This window comes from Rousettus aegyptiacus, unplaced genomic scaffold (genome assembly GCF_014176215.1).
Source record: "Rousettus aegyptiacus isolate mRouAeg1 unplaced genomic scaffold, mRouAeg1.p scaffold_m13_p_14, whole genome shotgun sequence".
Taxonomy (NCBI): Eukaryota; Metazoa; Chordata; class Mammalia; order Chiroptera; family Pteropodidae; genus Rousettus; species Rousettus aegyptiacus.
The window spans coordinates 59,218,007-59,241,289 of record NW_023416289.1 but is presented as its reverse complement, the minus strand read 5'-3'; the positions used below and the strand labels follow the sequence as shown (position 1 = coordinate 59,241,289).

General features: G+C 54.7%; 1 protein-coding gene across 1 annotated transcript in view; it reads left to right on the top strand.

Moving 5' to 3' along the window:
• Window positions 1-23,283, top strand: part of ADAMTS17 (ADAM metallopeptidase with thrombospondin type 1 motif 17) — a 194,812-nt gene that overhangs the window by 57,703 nt on the left and 113,826 nt on the right. Inside the window, exons 5-7 of the mRNA XM_036232032.1 lie at window positions 299-382; window positions 1,087-1,244; window positions 4,799-4,842. Of these exons, the coding sequence (XP_036087925.1) occupies window positions 299-382; window positions 1,087-1,244; window positions 4,799-4,842 (286 nt within the window). The remainder of the gene's footprint in view (window positions 1-298; window positions 383-1,086; window positions 1,245-4,798; window positions 4,843-23,283) is intronic.

Here is a 23,283-nt window from a genome sequence, read left to right as displayed (position 1 = left end):
TTTATTTATAAATAAATACGTTTGTATTTGATGTTTTAGATTTTAAAAAATTGGACCAATAACAGAGTTTTCATACCATTTCCCCTATTCATATGCATTAGTGTGGCGTGTTTACTATAACTAATGGGCCAATATCGATACATTTTTAGTAACCGAAGTTCATAGTTTTTTTAGATTTCCTTAGTTTTTACCTATTATCTCTTCTCTGTTTCAGAATCATCCAGGATACCACTGTATTTAAAAAAAAAAAAAAAACTTTTTACGTTTTCATCTCTATTTCTTTTCTCTCTCTCGACAGGTGCACAGCATGTTTCAGCACCAGAGCCTTGGGATTAAAGTAAACATCCAGGTCACCAGGCTTGTCCTCCTGCAGCGCCGTCCTGTAAGTCCCCGTCGGGGCCCTGCGCGCAGGCAGCGGGCCTGGTCTGGACGCCCCCGGCTGCCGTCGGCCGCTGAAGAGGATCCGGGGGTTGTGTGTCTCCTCCGCTCTCTCTGGCTTTGCGGATGGTGACAGGGAGCCCTGGGCCGGGGCCGGGAATGTCCCGTGAGAGCGGTCGTTACTAGAAGTGCATGTGACCTGCTCAGTCCCAAGGCAGCCCTAGCAACGGGCTCGCGGGCGACCCTCCGTCACCGGGCGCGTCTCACCTGTGCCGAGGCCCCGGTGGCGAGGTCTTTGGCGCCGTGGCCGCTCTCCTGGAGCTATGCTTGAGCGCCAGCCCAAATCGGAGTCCCCATAGCTTGGTTCTTTGGTCTTTTGATTGACAGCATTTCCTGCAGAGTCAGGCAATGCACGGGACAAGGAGGGCGCACTGTATTTATTTTGCCAGGAAAGAAAAACGCTTTTCTTTAATAGCGTAGTCTCCCTTTGCGCCTGTAAGCAGGCCCCTGGCGTGCTCCGTCTGGTGTCTGCAGCTGCCCGCTGGTGTCGGGCCTGTGTCGGGCCTGTGTCGGGGGCGGGGGCTGGGGCGGCATCACCCAACGCTGCCCCAGCGAGCAGCCATCTCCGTCCCCACACTGTGGCCTGGGCGGGCACCGTGGCTCCCCTGGGCCTTCCCTTCTCTAAACGCCCCCCCCGATTTCTTTTAGGCCAAGTTGTCCATTGGGCACCACGGCGAGCGGTCCCTGGAGAGCTTCTGTCACTGGCAGAATGAAGAATACGGAGGCGCGCGTTACCTCGGCAACAACCAGGTCCCGGGAGGGAAGGACGACACGCCCCCCGTGGACGCCGCAGTGTTCGTGACCAGGTAGAGCCGGGTCGCCCGCCGCCGTGAACCGGGGCGGGAGGCAGTTTCCCGGGAGTCCGGGCGTGGCCATCGGGCCTCAAGCCCCTGTGTGCGCCTCGGTTTCCGCTCCCGTCAGGTGGGGATAAGCCGAGGGGTGAGGACTACACGAGTTTGGGAAGCGTTTTCACACCGCCCGGCCCAAAGTAAGGGCACAATAAGTCTTAGCCATTGGCGTCGCTGTTGTTACGATTAATGTATAAGTGCTGAAATTCTAGTTACCCGAGAGTCTTAAAACTTCCAAGAAATTGCGCTGTTCACAGTAGCTAAGAGGCGGAAGCCGCCTGAGCACCCGTCAGCGGGTGCGTGGATGAACTCAGCGGAGCCCATCGTGTGATGGAACAAGATTCAGCCTTAGGAAGGAAAGAAGCTGACACAGCCTACGACGCTGGCGAGCCTTGAGGACGTTCTGCTCGGCGACACACGCCAGCCGGTCACAGAGAAGACGAACCCCGTGGGACTTCTCTCACGCGAGATGCCTGGAGTCGTCAAAGGCGAGAGATGAACTGGAACGCCGGCGGCCGGGAGCTGGGCGTGGGAGGAGCAGGGGTCCCGTCCGGATGCGGAGTGTCAGTTCTGCGAGATGACAGCCTTCCGCGCGGCCTCGCGAGTGTCCCGGACACACGGAACCGTGTGCTTAAAGACGATCGAGCCGAGTACAGCTGACGTCCCCTGTATCTTATCACCAGCAATAATGTTTAAATGTTCTTTTGTAACTAAGCAAATCGGAGGGAGGTTCCCACTGCACGTGGGGTCCGAGTGTCCAGGGGACAGGCCTGGCCGGCAGCCTGGGGGAGCAGGGCGTCTTCCGCGGCGGGCAGGGCCATCAGGGCGCCCCACATCAATCACTCTGCCACCTGCGGCCAGCCTGGAGCTGGTGTCTTCTCGGTCCATGTGGAGCTTACACCTTCGGGAGCTGCCTGAGCGGTCACGACTCCTCTCACCCGCTGCCGTGGAGCTGCTGGCCTGGACGGATTGCTGCCCGTTACCTGCTCCACGTCCTCGCAGACCTCAGGCCGAAGACGCCCCACAAGGGCAGAGGGAGGCAGTGCTGGGGCGGGGGCTGGAGGCCAACTCGGCGGAGACGCGCTGCTGAATAATCAATTGGAGGCCGAGAGCTGCGGGTCCCTCTGTTGGGATCGTGAGCGACTGATTTTTTCACATGGAAACCGGGCATGAGGCGGCTGCTGCTGCTCTGGAGAAGCCATCCTGTCCTTCCACGGGGACCCAGGCTGAGGGCCACACGACCTGCGTGGCATTCAGGGGCTGGCGTCCTCCGGTCCCGGGACAGGGATGGGCCGATGTGAGCGTTTCTCCTCTTGTTTTTTCCCCATCCTGGACCGTGGCCGGGCCCGGGCGTGTGTTCTGGACGCGCACCAACCCCACAGATGGCCAGCTGCGGAGACGCGAATGTGACATCATGTCCAGCAGGAGCTTCTGAGCCAGAAGCGGCAGGAGCTGGGTCTTCAGCAGCCGCAGCCTCGTCGAGGGCTGGGAAGGGCTCTGAGGGGACCAGGTCTGGGGCCCATGCAGAGACGTGGGGCCCCAGGGGGCTTCGGCACCTGGCTCGGCTTCACCATCGACTCTGCATCTCCCCCAGGAAGCCAGGAGACAGGGCTTTTCCCCCCAAATGCAGATCTGTGCTCCCAAGAGGCACTAGCAGCAGACACGCGGGGCCGGCCAGGGCACGGGCCCCCGGCCACCCCAGGCGGTCCCTCAACTTTCTCCACCACGTCACCCCACCCAGCTCCCCGGGAGTTTCTTTCCTTTTGACCTCCTGACCCAGGGGTCCTCTTGCGGGCCTTGCTCACGGCGAGAGCTCGCTGAGTGCCCGTGGGCCCAGTCGTACATTTCACCAGATTTCCAGACATGGGACAGACGAGGCCCCCTCACCAAGCTTGCAGGGCACGTCGAAAGTGTTCTGGAAAGGTATGTTAGCCGCATAACAAAGAAGCCAGTATTTGTTAAGCCCGAACTGTATGCCAGGCTGTGGGTTATGCATAGGCCTCGCTCTGTGGCTTGAGGGGCCCAGTGCAGAATGAAAATGGGGGGCGCCATGGCCAAAAAATTATTAAGAATTTCACAACGGCGACAGCAGAGCATTAAACGAAGTTGGGAGTGTGGTGAGTCACACGCCCATCGCACACTTGTGTAGATCCACAGAGCCCTCTTTCTCTTGGGGAGCGAAGGGTGGCAGCTGCCTGGACTTAGAGACCGGAGAGCTGCGTCCGGAGCCTCTTTCATTCCCTGAGGGAACGCCACAGCCTCTCCATACGTGTCCGTCACGAACCTGCCATGGGAGCCGGATGCCCTGGAGACGAAGCCGCCCTGCGGGGACGTGGCTTTTTGCTTTCTGAGAAAGGCACTTGAACAGGAAGGAGAGCGAAGACTCGGAGTCTGGCGGACTTCTTCGAGCCAGGCCTCTAACGGAGCTCGGTCCTCCGTGAGCCCACCACGCCTCTCTTTCCCTCCTCAGGAAAAGCAAAAGACAGGGCCGCAGGCCGCATCGTTCCAGAACCCCCGTTTCCCTTCAGGGCGAGCGTGGGATGGGAGAGCACCCCACACCCCTCGGCTGACAGGGCTGGCTTTCTCCAGGCGGTGCCCACTGCTGCCCGCGAACCAGGCGCCGTCCCTGGTCCCGTTCTCTGCTGTTGGACCGAAGCTACGTGCCCCTTCTCCCTCTGCCCAGGCGAGGCCGTGGGTAAAGCTTCCAACGCGTTCAGCTGCTCATTCTGGGAAAGCCTGGAATGAGGTCTTAGCCAGCCTGGTCTTTTTGTCAGAGACAGAGAGAGAGACAGAGAGACAGAGAGACAGAGAGACAGAGAGAGACAGATCTGCGAGACGTCTGAAACCTTCACACGGCATCAGCTCGAGACAGCCGAGGTGGGGCGAGGCAGACCCTGGACCAGCGAGCACGTTTACGTCCCCATTTTTATGTTTCGTTTCCTCTCTGCCAGTGCTGCTTCCTTGCAAGTTTTTAGAATTGATGACCAAAACGTATCTTTGTCCGTTACGGAAAAATGAGAAACTCGGAGTAAGCAAAACCCGTGTGAGCTGCCGACGGGATCAGCCCCGGCTCCCACTCGCTGTCACCCCAGCCGGCTTTGGGCCCACACCTGCAGAGCTGCCCCACCCAGCCGGGCTGCCCTCTCCCGTGGGTCCGCAGGATGCCTGGGGCGCCTGGCAGGACGCGTCGGGCCTGGCCCAGGGAATTCTGTGCACCAGAACCTCAAGTAGAGTCTTCGGCACCTCGAGTGCCGGCATCGCTGGGTCGGAGCGGGCGGGTGGAGTCTTCAGCAGCTGCTGGAGGAGCCCTTCCAGCAGCTGAGCGTTTCGTATGGAGTAGTTGAGCTCTGAGGGGAGAGTCCTCCAGTCGGAACCGCGGGTGGGTCCCTCTTGGAAACCAAAGCAATCACATCACCGTAGGAAAGATTAATCAACAATGTTTTGCCTCCCCTTCCTGGGGGTCCTGTGTACACCTGAACCTGACTTTTATTTTTTACTTTTTTCCTTTTTAGGACAGATTTCTGCGTCTACAAAGACGAACCGTGCGACACCGTTGGTAAGTTGGGAATTAGAAGAATGGTATCAGGGGCCGATGTATAAATCGTGATCATTTCTGCATTCTCTGTTGCCTCTTTTCTTGCAAATTGAGTCTTTCGCTTTATTCCACTCCCCCCCCGCCCCGGGAAGTCTTGAGGTTGCTTATGGCAGAAGGCACGTAGGACCAGAGGAGGAGGGGCCGCCGGGCTGCCCCAAGGTGACCGTGGCTGGGAGCAGGCTTGGTTCTGAGCCTCCTGGTCACCAGTACAGGAGAGGGGACCCCACCGAGCTACGCGATCACCCCGAGACAGAAGCTCACCAGTTTACCGTCGTGCACGTGGGTCTTTACCGAGCGTCTCAGAGCAAGTGCGACTCTGGTTGCGAGACTGGGCCGGCCCCTCCACCAGCCTTGGCACCGAGTTCACTGCTTTCTGATCAGGCGGCGATGCTGCCGCGGGCACCGAGTGCTGGAAAAACACCTTTTCCCTCTGCCCCGCCCCCCCCGTCTTCTCCCCACCCTCCCCGTCTCCCACCGTCTTCCCTTCTCTCCCTGGTTACATCCGGCTTGCCCTTGACGTCTCCCAGGTTTCACATTTCCTCTCGGTGCGGGAACAGACCGCTTGGGTGACAGAACAGTCTCCGATTTTATCTGCTATCGCGCACACCTTTATTCACCGAGGGGTCGAAACCCTACTCCGCCAAGAACAAAACGCTCAATCTGACTGTGCTTAGAGTGATGGGAAAGCAGTATAGGGTGGAAAACAGATGTCATTGTGGAACTCAGATGTTCACACCCTTTGCTTCCCGTGGGGTCCTGGCTGGGCGTGAGCTCGAGCTCGCACTTTCCCGTGCCCCTGACACGAGCCGCTGGCCTCGGGTACGTCGTCACAATCCATAAAGAGATCGCTTTGGACGAGGGGACATGGAAGACCCTTCGGGATCTCGTAGAGCGCTAACTAGCATTTGTGTCACGGTTCAGAGTTTACAGAGGACTTTTTATATATTTCGTCAGCGCTCTGAACAAATCTGAGAGTTAGGCACCGAAAACCAACCAGCGAACCCGCGCTTCGTGTCCGGGGCTGCGCCCGTGGCAGGACGACAAGACAAGCATGACGCGAGGGGCTGCAGCCGGCACACGGCGGGCCCGGCCGGGGCCGCGGAAGACCGGGTCGTGCCGCTCACCGCCCGCGGTCGACAGGGCTGTGGGTTCACGCGCTCCCCGGAGGAGCGGCCGTTCCTGGGGCTCGCAGGTCAGCCGGGACAGCCACCGTGCCGCCGTCCGAGGAGCCGCAGTGGCACTGAGCCCTCGCTGCCCCTGGAAGCCGCCGCGCTGCGCAGAGCAGAACTCGTGTGTCGTGTCCTTCGGCACCGGCACGGGGCTCGAAGGCCCAGTGACCGCCGCTGATCGCTTGAATGAATGAATGAGGGAATGAATGATTGCGGATGAAACCCCCGTGCTTCTGGACACCGTGCACCTTACTGCGCGGCTTCTTCTCACGTGATGTAGGCCTGGCTCTGATTTTCTCTTGAATCTAGAACTTCGGTCCCCGCCGTTAACTGTGGTTTTGCCCTGCATTTCAGCCGACAGAGGGGACCATCCCTGAAATCCCGTTTCCGCCCGAGGACCTGGTGCCCCGGCTCGCCGTGGGGCTGTCGCGCCTTCCGGCTCTCAGGCTGCCGACGGGCACTGTTCGCACAGCGCTCAGCACTCGGCGCCTCTCCCTTTTCCCACGGTGCGGCCGGGTTTGGGCCCATGGAAATGATCAGTGTTTTTTTTTTTTTTAAAGCCAATTGCACTCAGCGCTTCCTTCCCCAGATTCCTACTGCTTTTCTCTTGTTTGGTTTCGTAACATCCAGATATCTTCTATTGTCCGCTGTGCCCCATGGTTACAGAATCAAACAGGACCAAACAGCTGCGTATGGGCCCTTGGCGGGGACGTCCCGGGAGCAGCTGGATGGCCCGCTCCTCCCCACCTTGGCCGAGCTGCTGATTAGATGGCAGGGCTCCCAGAGAGACGGGGCGAGGGGACCGGCAGGAGCCCCCCGGGGCGTCCTCATGGGCTGGGCACAGCGCTTCCTTTGCCATCAGCCTCTAGCTGCCAAGAGAAGCAGTTTTGAGATTAAGTAGAAACCCCCAGAGGTTTTCGTCTTGGAAGAAGAAAACTTCTTCTCAGGCCAAGAAGTCCTTTTCTGCCACACCCAGCGTTGCGTGTGAATGTCGGAGGGAGTGAAGAATGTAGGCACGGGCTGGGGTGCCGGGGTGGGGGGGGGCAGGTCGCGAAGCCGAGGGAGGAGCTCCAGGAGCCGCTGGCCGTGCTCCCCGGCCGTGCGTGCCCTTGGCCTTGTAACCTTCACCGTGTCTGCGGGATCGCGTTGGGACTGTGGCCCGCCTCGTGGTGCTGTCAGGATTAAGCAGGAGAACAAAGAGATGTAAAGCGTTTGCGTAGCACCTGCCCGCCGCGGCAAACGGTGACTCTGATTTCTCTTAGCTCCTTCTAGCTGTTGTCTGCTCTGTGCTCCAGAAGGTGCCTGATGCTCTTAGTCCACCAGCAATTCCCGCCTGCTCCGCCTTCAGAATAAAGGTGACCCGTCAACACCACGGGCGCAAGGACACTGACCCTCCTCGCGCAGTCAAACATCCGAGTGTAGCTTTAGACCTCGAGGGACTGGTTCCAGGACTCCTGTGAGTGTTAAAAGCCGCAGATGCTCAAGTCGCATCTAGAAAATGGCATAGCGTACAGGTGGCCCTCCGTATCTGCGCCTTTCCAACCTTGGATTGAAGAATGGTGTTCCCACAGTGGGCGACACAGGGAGTGGCTCTGCTGCCTGTGAGGCCTCAGGCGGTCGAATGACTGTGCACGGCCTCCAGCTCAGATTTCAAAATGCCAAAGAAAAACGGTGTCTTCGTAGAAGCGCTGTGAGGACGGCGTGCGGTGAAGCCTGGGCAGGGTGTTCTCCCGCGTCACCGGGAGGGGTTGGGGGACTCGTTCGGGTTTGCAGCGAGAGCAGGGCCCCAGATCTGGCGACTCTGAGTCCAGCACTTCCTGTCTTCGCTCTCCATGGAACAGATGTCCCAGGACAAGGAGGGAGGGCACAGCTGGTCCAGCGTCTGTCCCACCGGCCTGTTCTGATTCAGAAGGAAGTGGGCCCGACGGGAGAAGCGCGCAGCCTCTCTACATGACTTGATGTCGGCGTAGGAATACCAGGTTACTCGTCCCGTGTCCGTCTGCCCCGTGCTGCCGAAACTCATAGACATGTCCACACCCGGCCCGTGACCATCACCTCTGCCTTTGGGTGGATGATTCGGGTTGGGAGAGCGGAGAAGGCTGCAGAGGAGAAGCCGAGCCTCCCACACTGCCTGCCCTGCAGACGGGAGCCCCACCTGGAGAGACTGTCTCCCCGTGCTCGTTTTGGGGGGGTTGGAGGCTCTGTTGGCTCCGTTGAGGGAAGTTTTGTCTTCTGAGATTTGTAACAAAATATGGAACTGCCTTCTGGCCACAGGTGTCCCCAGCCCAACCCGATTTTTCTGCCTATTTTATCCTGAGCATAAATTTCTTCATTACTTCAGCCGAGAGATGAGACGAGAAAGGAGAATGACGCCAAACGTTTCTTCCATATCTGTGCTCAGCCTAAATTTGGGTTCCAAAGAAGAAAAATGATGAGCAATGAGTAGACATCGTTCCGGTCTCTAGGGGCTCACTGTGAGATTGCGTGAGACAACCGTGGATGACCCTACGGCCAGAAAACGTGCGCTCAACGCTCAGACGAACCAGCAGACGGTAAAAGATCCTTTTGGACAAGATTTAGCGAGTTCAGGAAAAGCCGGCGCTTGACACACCCAGCGAGTGATCCCAGCACCTTCTGCCCCGAGAGAGTCCTGGGCATGCTGGGAAATCACTCGTCACGTGACCTCAGCCCTGGGGAAGGCCTTCGGATCCCAACTCAGGGATCAGCTGGTAAAACACTTAGGAAAGTATGATTGGATTGCAGGTGGTCCACGGAGCAGGGGGCGAGGGCTCCTGTCGAGAGTGGCCAGGTGCCCTTCTCCTGTGCCTGCCAGGCCACCAGCAGGTGCTGGCCGATCCCATGGCTGGTGGACGGGAACGAAGAAGCCATGCACACGGGCAATGTCTTCAACAGAATGAGAGTTTCCAGAGTTAGGGCTGGGGCCGTTGGCGAGAGGCATCACGCCGAAGCCTGGTGAAGCTCCCGGTCGGGTCGCCTGATGGCGAGTGGCCATGTCCCTGGGGTTTCACGTCTGATAAATGGCTTGGGCTCCGAATTTAAAGCACCTGGCACAGTGCTGGGAACAGCGAGGCCTGCCGGCCCTGGGCTACCCAGGGGACGCATCTGTCCCAACGTCAGGGTTGGATTCTGCACCTCCCCCCGCCCAGGGTGCGTGGGCTTCGCATCTTGCCCCTGAACGGAAGGGCTGCCAACCGTAAACTTCCCGTCGGTGCCAGCAGAGTTCCCAGCACCCCGAGGGGAGCGTGGCCACCTTCCAGTCCTTACCTTGCCAACCCCCTCTCCTCCCCGGAGACCATTCTTGTCCCCTAGCTGCGGGAGACAGACCGATGGCCTCCTAATTGGGTCGCCAGGCAGAGTTGGAATACCTGTGTCTAGAGGCATTTGATAAAAAGAACGGGCTTTGCTGCTGCTTCTGTTCTCGCAGGGTGTGTGTGTTTATTTTTTATTTTTTGTAATCATCTGTTTTCTAAGTGTTATCTCCTGTGAGATACCTTCGTTCAAACAGTAAAATCTTTTGAAAATCCAGTACTAGCTAAGCATGACGGGAAGGCTGCCAGGCTCTCCCTAGCTAACCAGCGGCCGGGCCCGAGACAGACACAGGACGGCGCCGCCGTGTTTCAGGACCTTTGGCCAGCGTGCCATCGCCGTGTCTGACCACTCCGAACCAGACCAGTGTCCTCCACGCCTTGGTCTCCTCTCGAGCCAATCCTGGCCCGCAGGTCTCTGTGCGTCCCTGGCACAGGCCGCCTTCCGTCCAGCTCTGCACCCGGGTCTGGAGGGAGTTACGCCCGAGCATCTGCGGTCCTTTAGCCGACGCTCAGCCCTGGGCACTGGTCCGACGGGTGCCGTGGACCGTGGCGATCACGGGGCATCAGAGGGCAGGACCCGGGGAGGACAGATGTCGCCGGCACATTTCCGCTCACTCCAAACGATACCGAGGGATTTTCTAGGTCGTACTCTCGGGTTCTCCTGAAACGCCTAGCTTTGGTTATGCTTGTGCAGGCTTGACCAGGAAGCTTCTAGAACTTCAGCCCAGGCTGGGCGGTTGGAGGTGGGAGCAGTGAGTCGAAGCCCTTGAAGCCAATCAACGCACTGTCAGCCTGTCTGCCTTTGTCTGGCGAGGAGGCTGACGCAATCACTCTTCCCTGCATTGGTGACTTCAGGTGACTGTGCAGCAATCTCATGCTGGTGGGGTGGCCGTGGGGAGCTTTTGGTCTTGGCTCTTCGTGCACCTGTCCCCCGGAGCCCAGTACGTTACCGCCTTAAGTCAATTTTCCTTGCGTTTCCTGACCGCTTTTCACTGGACGGCTTTGTGTTTGCTCGGTGGAGGGGACCTCGTGCTCAGTTCTCTGATAGTCACTGGTACAGTGGGGAGCATGTGGCCTGTGAGTGGCCATGTCCGGGACTCTGTGTGGGTCTGTGTGCTCCACACAGAGTAGACTTTCGGGACTGTAGGCGGGGACGCTGGGCCCGTTCAACTTAGCGGGGCCCGTTGAGTGTGGCCGGCAGCCCCGTGCGGTCAGCATCCTGGCGACGAGGCTGGCCGTGCGTGTCCTAGTGCAGAAGCCACCGTGGTGAGAGGGACGGTGCTGTGGGCCAGACGCCAGCGGAGCTGCACGCGTGAGACCCGCACTTCAAGTCCCACGAGCAGGGCAGGGCGTGACAGTGGCTCATCACCGAGGAGCCTAGGGCACAGTGGCCTGACCACATTTGCTTTTAAAGCGGAAGGTGCGGTGGTCAGGAGAGGGAGCCGTTCCGTGGTGATGGCGAGCGTGGGGGGTGCAGCCAGCTCTGTGCCTGGCAGCCACGTGCCACCCCCCCCCCCACGTCTCCCCCGCCATCCCTCGCCTGTGTCTAACCTCAAGTGACAGAGCCCGACACGGCCGTCCTTCTTCCTTCGCCATGTAATCACTTGTCCAGCCTCCCGTGCAGCACCGGTCACGTGACCACATTTGGCCAGGCAAGCCGAAGGGAGGGCCTGCGGGGAGCCTCAGAGAAAGATGCCCCCGAAGAAGCCACTGTGTGAGGGTAACGCATGGAGCCGCAGCAGCCGCCTTGGGTGCAAAAGGCGCCGGCTCCCTCTTTCTCTGGCTGATTCCCGCTCGTCTTTGGGGATGTGGCTCCAAAGACCCTGTCCTCCTCTGTCCTTGAACTTCCTTGCCGACTGACACCGCTCCAGCCCTGAGGCCCTCCCCACCCAGGCACAGCAGCCATTGGGTTTGATTATAAACCTGCCGCAGAACAATTCAGTCCCCTTCTGTCACCGTCCTGGTCCAAGCGTGGGCCACGGCCCGGCCCTTGATTGTTTCAGTAAGACCATGTGCATTTTCTGCCGCGATAGAGAAGTAATTCTTTGTGTTCCTCCTCAACCCATTAAAAAAAAAAATGAAAAAAGAAAAAGAAAAAGAAAAAGAATTTTTTAGGCCCCTGTGTCCTCCCTCCGAAGGCTTTTGTCGAGATGGTTGGACGTGTTTCCAGCAGCGGGGCCGCAGCGGCTGCGTGTTTGGTGCAAATGGAAGAAAACTTATTTGTCGTATGAGTCAAGCGATGAAGGACGTGCCCCCATGGCCGCGAAGCTGGTGCTCGGTTTCCCCTACAAGGACGTGAGAGGGATGACTTGGTTCCAGCAAGGCCACCCGTGGCCGCGTGCCCCACCTGGGACGCAGTAATTCCGGGGACTCCTGGGGCCAGGCGGGACTTCGGCGGTTGCTTCTGTGGGACTCCTGCAGCCGCCTGCCCGTTTTCGCGGCTTCCGTGGCTGCTGCCCCCACACTCGTGGGTGGCCCGTGACCGAAGCAGAAATGTCACGAGGCCTGGGGTTGCACCCCGGGGACCTCTCGAGAACGGAAGGGAGGCCGTCTCCTTGGAATGCCCGTACCCAAGGCAGCTGGTGCCGGGACAAAGAGCCTTCTGTCCCCTTCTGTGGCTGCTCTGGAAAATGTAAGCCGAGGAGAAGGTTAAGGCAGATCAGGGGGACCCTGGGAAGGCAGTGCCCTTTCCCACCTTTGCACTTGGGGTGAAGAGTGACGACCTCGTCAGAAAGGAGAGTTCTCGGCCTCTTCACAATGGCGCGTTTTCTCTTGCAAATCCCTTGGCGTCCCCTCCTTGGAATTTGTGTTGACTGAGCAATTCACGACGTCGTCACCATGTCTGCATCTCAAACAGTTCTTTTACCCTTCTCCACATCTGCAGCGGAAGTCACGAGTGGCTGCGGAGGGAGAAATTGCCACCCAAACCACCCCGTCGGTGGCAGCCCCTCTCGGGTACGCTGTGCACACGCCACTCGGGCACTCACATGTGACACGTCTGTGCCGTGTAATTGCTGAGCAGAACCCAAGGGCCGTGGCCAGTGCAGACATCCCCCGCACGTGGGTCACCAGGGCAGAAGTCATTGCAATTCTCGTGGGTCTCCCCATTTGGGGCGGGGAGCCTGGCCACCTCTGCCAAGCCACCAGCTCACCGAGGGCAGCTCAGGGCCCGCGCAGGCGGATGGCACTGTGAAATGTGGTCACTCAGTATGGTCAGTGTGCCGCAGACCCCCCCGGGCCCGCTCGTCCCTCCTCTCGGATGCTCGGTGGCGAGTGCCATTCACCCCCGAGCCTGTGCTGTCGCTGTCCTTGCGGCGCTGTTCAAAGGAAGCTAAATGCTCCTTTACCCACGTCTTTGTGACAAACGGAAAGGTGAAATACAGGGTAAGAGGGCTGAGCGTTTCGAGGAAAAAAAAAATGTGGAAGGGTATGTTTCTTTGTGACATTGAATCACAGAAAGCAGCTCTTTGTGATTAAAACGCCAAAAACGCGTCTGTGTCAAAAGAACGTGGTCCGGAAGACCATGGCGAGGGAGCTCGTCTCTGCCTTCGGTACCTGCCTGTCCTGCCCTGGCATTTGAGTTTGGGATTCTTGTCCTGAAAAGGCCATTTCTCGGTGGCAGCCGCGTGGCATCAGGGGCAGAACGGGTTCTCGGTCCGCATGACCGCCTGCTGGGCTTCGGTGTATTCGGCACCTTGGCCTCTGCCCAGAGGTGACCCGTTTGCCATGGCAACCTAATATTTCTAAACATTGCCCAGGCGAAGAAACACCGCCGCCCAGGGCTTGTCCCCCAGGAGGGGCCCATCAGGGATGGTTGTGCCCAGGGATGGCTGTGGGTGAGATCGGGTGGACCCAGCCCCGCGCCTGGGCGGGAAGAGCCCGGAGGCTGCCCGGGGGTGCTAGTCACCCGAGCCCCTTGCTCTCCCGGCTCAGTGCTGAGCCCACCGGGCCCCTGTCCCCCATGGCAGAGCTGCTAGGCCTCTCAGAAGATCCGGCAGAACAAAGCTACACTCGTCCCCGTGTCATACCTTCTGTTCAGACGTCTAGAAGGAGAGTTCTAGACGGTTCCACAGCAGCTCTTAGACCCTCCCACAAACCTGCACAGAGACACTTTTCCCCCTCTCTCAGAAACTTCCAGAGGGACTTGTAACCTCCCGTGAATGACAAGGTTTGAACAAGAACAGAGTCTTCAGCAAACAGTCCTCACCAACCCTGGTGTGTGGCCGGTTTTAGAACAAGTAAAAATTAATATATTGTATTAAAGGGACGTTGAGTATATTGGAATGTCTGTCACCTCAGGGCAATGCTTCTCTTACCCTAAAAGGACAATAAGAAGTAAATAAATTTTTATGATGGCTGACCACTCGGACAACTATTGACATAAAGTTTGTGCAAATAATTATAGATTTGTCATCTTGTGTGACTAACTGTACATGCCGTTGATTGGTATAGCTAAATATTCTCTATTTTCTCTCCTTTAACACACACACGCACACACGCGCACACACACGCACAACTTTATTCAAGGTTCATATGTCCTGGTTTTTACACTGTTGTAAAAACCAGCCTAGAGTTTATTGGTTTCAGTGGGCAAAATCCATTGTCAGCACATTTTTGTGTATCTTGAGAAGCTGTTTGTGTCACTTTAATTGAGAAGATTTGTAAACACTTTGTAGGCAAAACACACAAGTGTTTGCCCATCAATTTGGCGGTGTTAAATCAAGAATCAAGAAGTTTATACTCGGTTCCTCAAAAAATTAAATATAGTTACTATATGAGCCAGAAAGTCCACGTCTAGCAGTAGACCTGCGAGTGCCCTCCCACCAGTGTGTGAGAATGTTCACACCAGCATGTTTATAATAATCCAAGAGTAGACACTACCCACGTGTCACACAAATCGGGGTAGAGCTGTGCAATGGAATATCATCCAACCGTAAGATGTGCTAATATGGGCTACGGCGTGGATGGATCTCGAAAATAGTATGCAGAGTGAAAGAAGCCGGGGATTAAAGGCTATGTACGGTAGATGCCATTTAGACAGAACTCCTGGGACAGGGCACAGGAGCCACTGAGCAGATTGGTGGGCGCCTCGGGCTAGGGCAACAAGGGGTGGCGAGTGACTTCTCGTGAGTGTAGAGCATCTTTTGGAGGTGACGAAAACGTTCTGGAATTAGATAATGTTGATGGTTGCACGACTTTGTGAATATACCGAAACCCAGTGAGTCGTGCACTTTAAAGGGTGAACTGTATGGTAGTGAATTATATCTCAATAAAATAAATGATTAGATAAAGCAAATGGGAGAAAACGTTATCAGCCGTTGATTCTAGTGGAAGGAATAGGGCCGATCATATCACCGTGCTCTCAACTTTTCTATGTGTGAATATATTTTCACAATGAATGGTTCAGGGGGAAAAACAGAAGAAGGAACGGAGAGAGGAAGGAAAGAAAGAGAGAAGGGAATGGTTGTTTCTGCTGCAGCCGCCGAGACACCCGCATTTGGGATGGGTTTATTTGAGCTGGAAAAAAATAAAAAAGATGGAGGGAACTGGTTGACCCTGAAGCTGCTCAGTGGTCCCGTTTTCCTTGGGGTCCGTCTGACCCTGGCTGAGGAGTCTCCTGGTTCAGAGCCTCCTGACCTTGACACGTGTCCGCGGTACATGATGAAGAGCGTTCAAGGCCACAGTGTCAGTTCATCGGTTTAGTACCGCTGATTAAACAAGTGAACTAGTCACTCTGGTGGGTGCGAAGTAGGATTTGATTGTGGTTTTAATTCGCATCTTCCTGATGGCTAATGATGTTGAACATCTTCCACGTGCTTATTGGCCATTCGTACGACTTTAAAGAAACGTCTTTTCAGGTCGTTCGCTCATTTTTAAATTGGGTAATTCTTTTTTTGTCATTGAGTTGTAAGAACTCTTTATATTTTCTAGATACAAGTCCCTCACCAGATAGATGACTTGCAGATATCTTCTCCCAGTGTGGGATTGTCTTTTCACTTTACTAATGACGTACATTGAAGCAAATAAGTTAACTTTCATGAAGTCCAGTTTATCAGTCTTATTATTTGTTCTTTTGGCGTCATACCTAAAAAAATCATTGCTTAACCTAAGACCACAATGATTTACTCATATGTTTCCTTCTAAACGTTTAATCATTTTGGCTCATATATTTAGGTCTATGATCCACGCGAGCTAATTTTTATGTATGACGTGAGGTAGGGGTCTAAATTGGATGTGAGTCTCCAGTTGGCCCAGCTCTATTCATTGAAAAAACGATTTTTTCTTCCATTGAATCGTCTCAGCCTGGCTGACAATTTGGTAGGAAAACCCACACAGACATTTTCTCCAGTGGGATGTGAGGCATCCCATTTTTTTCTTTTTCAGAAAGTTGTTTCTGAAATATAGCATCCACTTCCAGAACACGTCCCTATTGTCTAGTTATAAATTTAATATCCAGTCTTCCTCTGGAAAATGGCATTTTGTGCATCAGAAAACTAATTGTACTAATTTTTAGAATTATGTTTGATTCATACATAGACCTCGAGCAAGAAGACAGCATGGTCTTCGAGAGTGACCAAAAGAACGTGATGTTGACAAGGCGCGCATTCAGCGCGTGCTGCGCGTTTAATCTTAGTAAAGATCTTTATTCATTTTTTATGAACTCACCTGTCTCTGATCTGAGAACGTTTTACAAAGGGGTCTCTTTCCCCTTGATGCATGGGGGCTGCCAGGCGTGTCTAGAGCACCAGGACCCAGCGGAGTTGTACTCTGGAGGCGTCTGGATGAAGTACCCAGGTGGCTTGGTGACAGCAGGGCATTTCGAGGCAGGCGGTGGCATCCGAAAAGGGCGATCCTCGAGCCTGTCTTTGAAGGGAGTCCGTCCCAAATCCAGGGCACAGCTGGCTCACCCAAGCAGGAGCGAGGCGATGCGGCCTGGTTCTGAACAGTCTAAGGTCACACGCTGGCTCTTGCTGGCCAGCTACGTCCTTGTCCCCAGGGAGTACGAAAAGAGCGGCCCCTGAGACCACCGAGGACGGGCTCTCCAAACCCCCCGCTGGTTCCTCTGCTGTCTTCAGCTTCCACGTGTCACACTGATAAAAGTATTTAGAGACTCAACACGTGTCTACACTGGCAACTAAAGCTGCCGATAATTGTGAAATTCTTAAACGCTTCTTGGCAGAGTTTTTGCTTGACAGATACTTTCGTTAAACTCTTTCGTATTTGGACTTGGTCGAAATAATTGCAGTGATAGATAATGTTTGTTCAGCGTTTACTGTGTGAAAAGTGCTTTACTGGCATTATTAATTTAATCCCCAACCCCGTGAGCTAGGGATTAGTCTCATCTTACAAATAGGGGAAAAAGGCTTGGAGAGATTACATAATTGCCATAATCACCCAGGTGGTAAGTGGAGAGTGGAATTCGGCACAAACCTGAGCTCAGAGCCCGCCCGCCTCCCCCACTCACAATCTGCTGGCCCGAAGAGTACTCTCTCACGGTTTACACCCCCAAGAATGGCCGGGGGAGGCAAGAAGATGTTGGGAGCGGAGGCTTCTGAGTCAGCTCTGCTCGAATGAGCACAATCCAGGCTCTCTCGGAGCGAGTCAGGCAGTGCTCCTACGTGGATCGATAACTCTGAGTCTGAGCCCCGTCCTCAGAGGGAGCGGGTCTCTCATGGGGTCACTGGCCATCCCGCCAGTGACACACGCGCCTTCGACGTCTGTGCCTTCGTGAGGGAGAATAGAAACACACTAGAAGCTTCTTTCAGGGAGGCCCATTTGCCCTCAGCTGTAGAGCAGCCCAGGGCCTTGAAGACCGCCCCGCACACCTGGAGGGGGACCTCTGCTGCCGTGGTCACTCACGCCAGATCAGTCAGCAATTTCTCTGGCCGTGAGCCAGAGCGACAGCTGCTCTACCTAGGGCGACGGTGACCAGCTTGGGTCCCCTAGAATCCTTCCAGTTCCCTGCTGGCTCCTAGTCCAGTTCTCTGCTGGAGGAATTCTAACGTGGAGCAGAACAGTCACTGGACCCTGAAATCAAGGCCGGAGGTCAGACTCCCACCGCCATGACATTGGGACAGCCCCGGGGCTGGAGTTAGCACAGGAATGCCAGACATTTGGGCCTGCATCCACTCGGTTAGATGCTCCAGACAAGATCCAGACATGAAATCTAAAAAAGAGTCCAGGGGAATAGTCACTTCGTCTCACGTGCTTCGCTCTGGGACACGCGCCCCACCTCCCTCTGGTTTAATTCCTGCCTTCGCCAGTCCACGTGGTTTGTTATTGCCTCCGCATTCCGAACGCCGTTGGGGGCGGTGGGGGCCATCATCGGCTGTCGCCAGAGCCCGCCCAGCACAGAGCAGGGGTCAGGAAATCGCAACCCACATTCTTGGGTCACTAGATTTTGAGACGGAAGATCTTAGGTTGGGAGGGTTGGAGTTAATAGTTATTTATCAAGCAGAGATGCAGAAGATCCAAGGGTTAATGGGACGGAATGGGGGAAGTTTAGCCCCCAAACAGCCAGTTGTCTTTGAAGGGCGGTAACGAACTTGTCTCGGGACAGTGTCACCGCATACCTCCACTTCTCCGTGATGCCACTCTTCGGGAAGCGTGATCCAGGCCCGTCTCAGAGAAAGTCCCCAGTGTGTGTGGACCGCAGCGGGAGGTGAAGGGAGGCAGCACGGGCTCCGTTAAGGAGCGGTGTCAGCGTGCCCTGTGGGTGGCGGGCTGGGCGACGGACCTAGCAGGCGCCACGCTTTCCGGTCCTCGGGGACAGTGGACAGTGGTCAGGACGGCGGCGTGGTTAAGAAGTGGCTAAAAAACTGTGTGACTCCAGACGCTCACAGAGGATAGTCTCGAAGGCCACGTCTCTGTTTAGAGCCGCCCTCCCTGCCTTGTCTCTAAGTTTCGTGGGGTGACTGGTGTTAGACCAAGATCGAGAATTCTCTACAAGAAAACCAAGCTCTGCTCTCTGCCCTCGCCGGCAGGCAGAGGTGTGGGCAGTCCTGAGGGCGTACTGTGGACAGGGATGAAGGAGGACATGCTCGCTGGACCTTAGACTCGCGGTGGGCAGGATGGATGTGGACATCAGTTTTCTTAATAGTAAGGGCAATTTGTCAGTTTCCTCCAAGAGGAGAGCAAAGTCAACAAATGGCTTTTAGGTCCTGCTTTCACTTGTTAGCTCAAAACAAATCCTTTTTTTTTTCTTTTTTTTTTTTAAGAAATATTTGGAACAGAGTGGTTTCTTTTTATAGTTTATACGTACATATACACATTAACACTCAGGATCATGTATTATTCAATCATGTGTATCAATATGTGTATATACTTATCCCTCAACTGTTTTTTTCTTTCATTTTTACACTCTCTAAACAGGGTCCAATATAATCCTTAATTCAAAGGACTTTCTCAAATGAAGCATATGTACCTAATTGACAAAATCCACTGTTCTCCGTTAGCATTATCTCGTTTGCTCTTTTATTTATTTAGTTGTTATAATTTTTTTTATGGTGACATTGGTTAATGAAATCCAGTAAATCCAGCAAATTCCAGCTATACGCTTTAACAGTAAAGCATATATATATTTACACTGTGTGCTCACCTCCCATAGTGGGATTTCTTTCTGTCGCCACACATTTGACCCCGTTTACCCCATCCACCTCCCCCCCCCCTCTGGTAACCACTAGTCCGTTGTCCATGTCCGTGAGTCTCTGTTCATTTATCCTGTTTGTTGCTTTTAGGTTTCTATCCCACATGTAAGGGGTGTCATGTGATTTTCAACTTTTCGCTCTTTTGAAAGTAACATTGTCAGGGAATGATGGCAGCTAGACCCTTACTTGGTTCTTCCATGAGTCAGTCAGTCGATCTGGCACATTCTCCGCGATGTTGCTGGCTGTCACCTTCTGTGGAATGCGTAGCTGATCCCTGAGGGCCGGAGGGTTATTTTCCCACGACCTTTTGGTCTGACTCGGCTGCCCAGAGAGGATTTTTTTCCTAGGGAATGTCCTCGATTATATTCTGGGATTCCTACATTTAGTATTTTTGAACATTTTTGAGGTTACAGACCCCTTTGGAAATTCGAGGAAACCTATAAACCTTCTCACAAGAAACACACGCATACATAGCCAATTTTGCATAGTTTCAGGGGTTCATGACATCTTAATTAGAGTCTTTTTAGTTCATAAAAGAAAGTCCAGAAGTCTCCCTGGACTTTGAACAGTAGTTGGCAGGCTTCTCGCGTGCCCCGGAAGGTGTGACGTGCTGGTTGTGCGTCTGTCACCGAGCCTGCCTTCCGTTCCCTGAGGCAGAGCCCTCCCTACCTCAGTGCTGGTAAGAGGGGTCCACAGCCGGCTTGCCTGGTTCAGAAGGTTCTCCTTCTCGAGTGCGGCATCCGCCTGTAAAAGTGATCTACCTTCTCCATGTAAATGAAGACGCAAACAGCATCCCTTCGTGGGATGGTCGTTTTGTGTGTTCGCACACGCATGCATGTGCACAGGTGGACACCGCGTGCACGCACGCTGTCACACATGGATGCAAAGTACACGTTTATGCACGTGTGCGTGAGTGTGCCCGCGCGTGTGTCTCGGGCTACGGTCATGTCGACGGGGCCAGGCGAGCGGGGCACACCAGTGCAGACCCGCACAAGACCACGCTCCTCAGAGCCTGCACACCCCTCGGCCCTTCCACACAAGCCAAACGCCCCCCGAAACGGCCTGGGTACCAGCTGACATGACGGCGTGTGAGAGGCGCTCAGCCCAATAGCCTTAGGAGGTTTTATCGGCGAGCCAAGTATGAATCTCCATTTTCTGGTGATTTTATTTTGTGTTTCTATGACTACCAGTGAGGTGGAGTATCAAATCTTTGGGCATACCAGTCTCTCATTTTCTGGTTCTCCGATATCTGAAGAAGAGTCAGAAAATCTGGATTTTATGTAAACTCGCCTAATTTTTGATGGTTGGTACTTATCCGCGCTTTCGCTTACATACTAAGTGACCCACACAGAACATTTCTGCAGTCCGCATTCTTCTCGCGGCCACCAGTTTGCAGCCCCTGGTGTAAGTTTAGGGCCAGGCCTCTGGGTCAAGAGTCGAAATCGAATCCTAGTCTGTCACTCACTGTTTGACCTCAGGCCAGGATCGTTGACCTCATAGGGTCTTCGTTTCTCATCAGTACCACAGCGATGATAATCGCGTTTCCCTCGCCAGGTGATTGCAAGCGTAAGGTCTTTAGCCCGGGGCCTGGCACACGCCCGGTGTTTGATAAATATTAGTATCTGTTCTCATCAATTATTCCTCCCTGTTCCAGTTGGCTTCTTAAGCAGCAGAGGGTGGTGGCTTACAATGAAGTCAGCAGGGCTGGTGTGCATTCATTCATTCATTCAGGGAACTTGTCGAGGACTTTTAACATACACATGCTGCAGTTAAGGTGCCGTCATGGGCTCTGGGCCCCTAGACGAGGCAGGGGGTGGGGTGGGGCAGTGTGTCCTGGTGGGATCAGGGTAGAATCGACAGAAGAGGGGACAATCGGGGCTGGACTTTTCAGGACTAATTGGAGTGGGAGAAACAAGGGAGATGACCCCCGATGAGACGTCACAGTAATCCAAGCTCGAAGTGACAGCACAGTTCTGGACTGGGGACCCGGGAGAGGGGAACGGATCCCAGCAGCAGGAAAGGCCAGTGCTTGATGGTTGCGGAGATGGGGCTGGGAGAAGGAGAGCAAGCGAGGTCGACCAGCTGTCTGAGGTTTGAACTTGGAAGGCAAACTTGAGAAGGCTCAGTTTGGGGTAGCGAGCCCTGTTCGGTGTGGACTGCGGCTGTGGCATCCAGGACAGCCAGGCTGGCCAACCCGAGCACGAATGAGAGCCTGGTCCTGGGGACAGAGTGTGGGGACCATCATCGGCACGGAGGTGATGTAAAAACGTATGAAATTGCTTAAAGGATAAGGAACATTTGTTTACTCTCTGCCGTGGACATTTTTAAAGACAGGCATTGATATCTGCACAATTTCTATGGGATGATCTTAAAATCCAAGGTAGTGAGTGTGATCTGAATGTACATGTCCCCCCAAAATGCATATGTTGACAGTCCGAGCCCCAAGGCGATGGTATTAGGAGATGGGGCCTCTGGGAGGTGACAGGGTCGTGAGGGTTAAACCCTCATGATTGCGACTAGTGCCCTTATCAAAGGGACCCCCAGAGAGCTCCCCCACCCCGTCTGCTGTGCGAAGACACAACGAGAAGGCTGCGACCCGAAGAGGGTCCTCCCCCAGGCACGCCGGCGCCCCGACGTCAGACTGCCGGCCTCCAGAGCCGCGAGCGATACGTTTCTGTCGGCGCCAAGCACCCCCGACTGTGGTATTTTGTCACAGCAACTCAGAGGAATGGAGACGGCCCCACATTGGTGATGAGCCGTGTCCATGAGCCGCAAGCGGGAAAAAGACTTCAACCCAAAGGCGTCTCATCCACTTTCTGTCGCCCCGTGGCGACAATTCCCCGAGGCTGGGCGTCTTCCCCGTCTGCTACTTCTCCTGCCACGGAGCCGCCTGGTTCCTCTCCGCGTGTGTGTTTGGTGCCCACCTGACTTCGTGGCGCTGCTCACATCAACATTCCTTTCTGAGAGACCAGCTCTGTTGTGTTTTTAAATAAGATGGAATGTCGTGATTTTTTTTTTTTTTTGCCTCAGCAGAGGCAGAGCCCCACCCAGCCCTCCCTGGCCATCAGACGGGAGGGCTTGTCATGGTTGGTTGACTTTAGCTCATGAGTGCTGAGTCAACATCTAAATGACAGCTTCCTGCGTTGGGGTTACTTCTTTCATTGAGGTGATATACTGTCCCGTGTGTGGGAGGGGGGAAGAAGGGGGACTTAGGGGCTTGCACTCAGGAGCTGGGATGTGGAGCTGGCCCAGGGCCTGGGCGACCTCTCCCCACACCCATGTCTGCCCGGCAGCCGGGCTCACCCTGGGGGCACTTGGAACAAAAGCATAGATTGGGAGGACTCTTGGTCCTGCTGGGGACCCTCGTCCCAGGGTCTCACTTAAATTCCACATTTCATCCCCAAGAGAATGACTTTGCTGGGCTAAGCATTTAGCAAGAAATGTGGTTTCTTAATTATTCTGAGAAAGCTTTCCCCCTCCCCCCCCCCCAACTTGGCAAATATTTCTACACATGGCCTTGTATTTTATTCTTCCTGTAGAAACAGAGCTATTAATATGAGAGGGAGTGAAGCCGTCTGTCAAGGTCATCTCAGGCAAGTTTCAAGAACATTCCATTGTAAGGGCCCTTGGAACACAGGAAAGGTGAATTATAGAAGCAGCTCATAGTGTCTGGGAAATAACGGGCATGTAGATAAAGCCTGGTGATACACATAAAAGCAGACCTCGCGTAATTAATACACTATGACTAATTAACACCATTTTGACTAATTAATACCAGTGTAACTCCATCAAGCGATGACCCTTGAATGCTCTTAAGACAAACTTTATTCCAATGGGGGATAATTGACAAATAAGATTGTAAGATATTTACACCGTGCAGTGTAATAATTTGATAGATAACTGGGACTTTTTTGCTGCTGAACCTGCTTTTATTGTGATTCCCTAAGCTAAACCAGTCGCGACGCTCCCTCTCACTCGTCTGGCAGGTTTTGCGGGCCTGCTGTGCGCCGGGTGAGGCTCACAGGTTTTTACACAGACCCGGAAGGTCGGTTCCTCGGTGCTTTGCCCCTCGAGTCATCTCTCACGAGGCCCGGACACCTTTGCCCGACGCCATTTGGCATTCTCTGGGGACCTGACGGGATTTCAGCCTCCAATTCTTCAGACCCAGTGATGCGTTACTTTGACAAGTCATTTGATACTGGCTCCGCCCTCAAAGGCTGCGCTCGTGAGCCTTTTTAGAATGTTCTGGAGGGACCA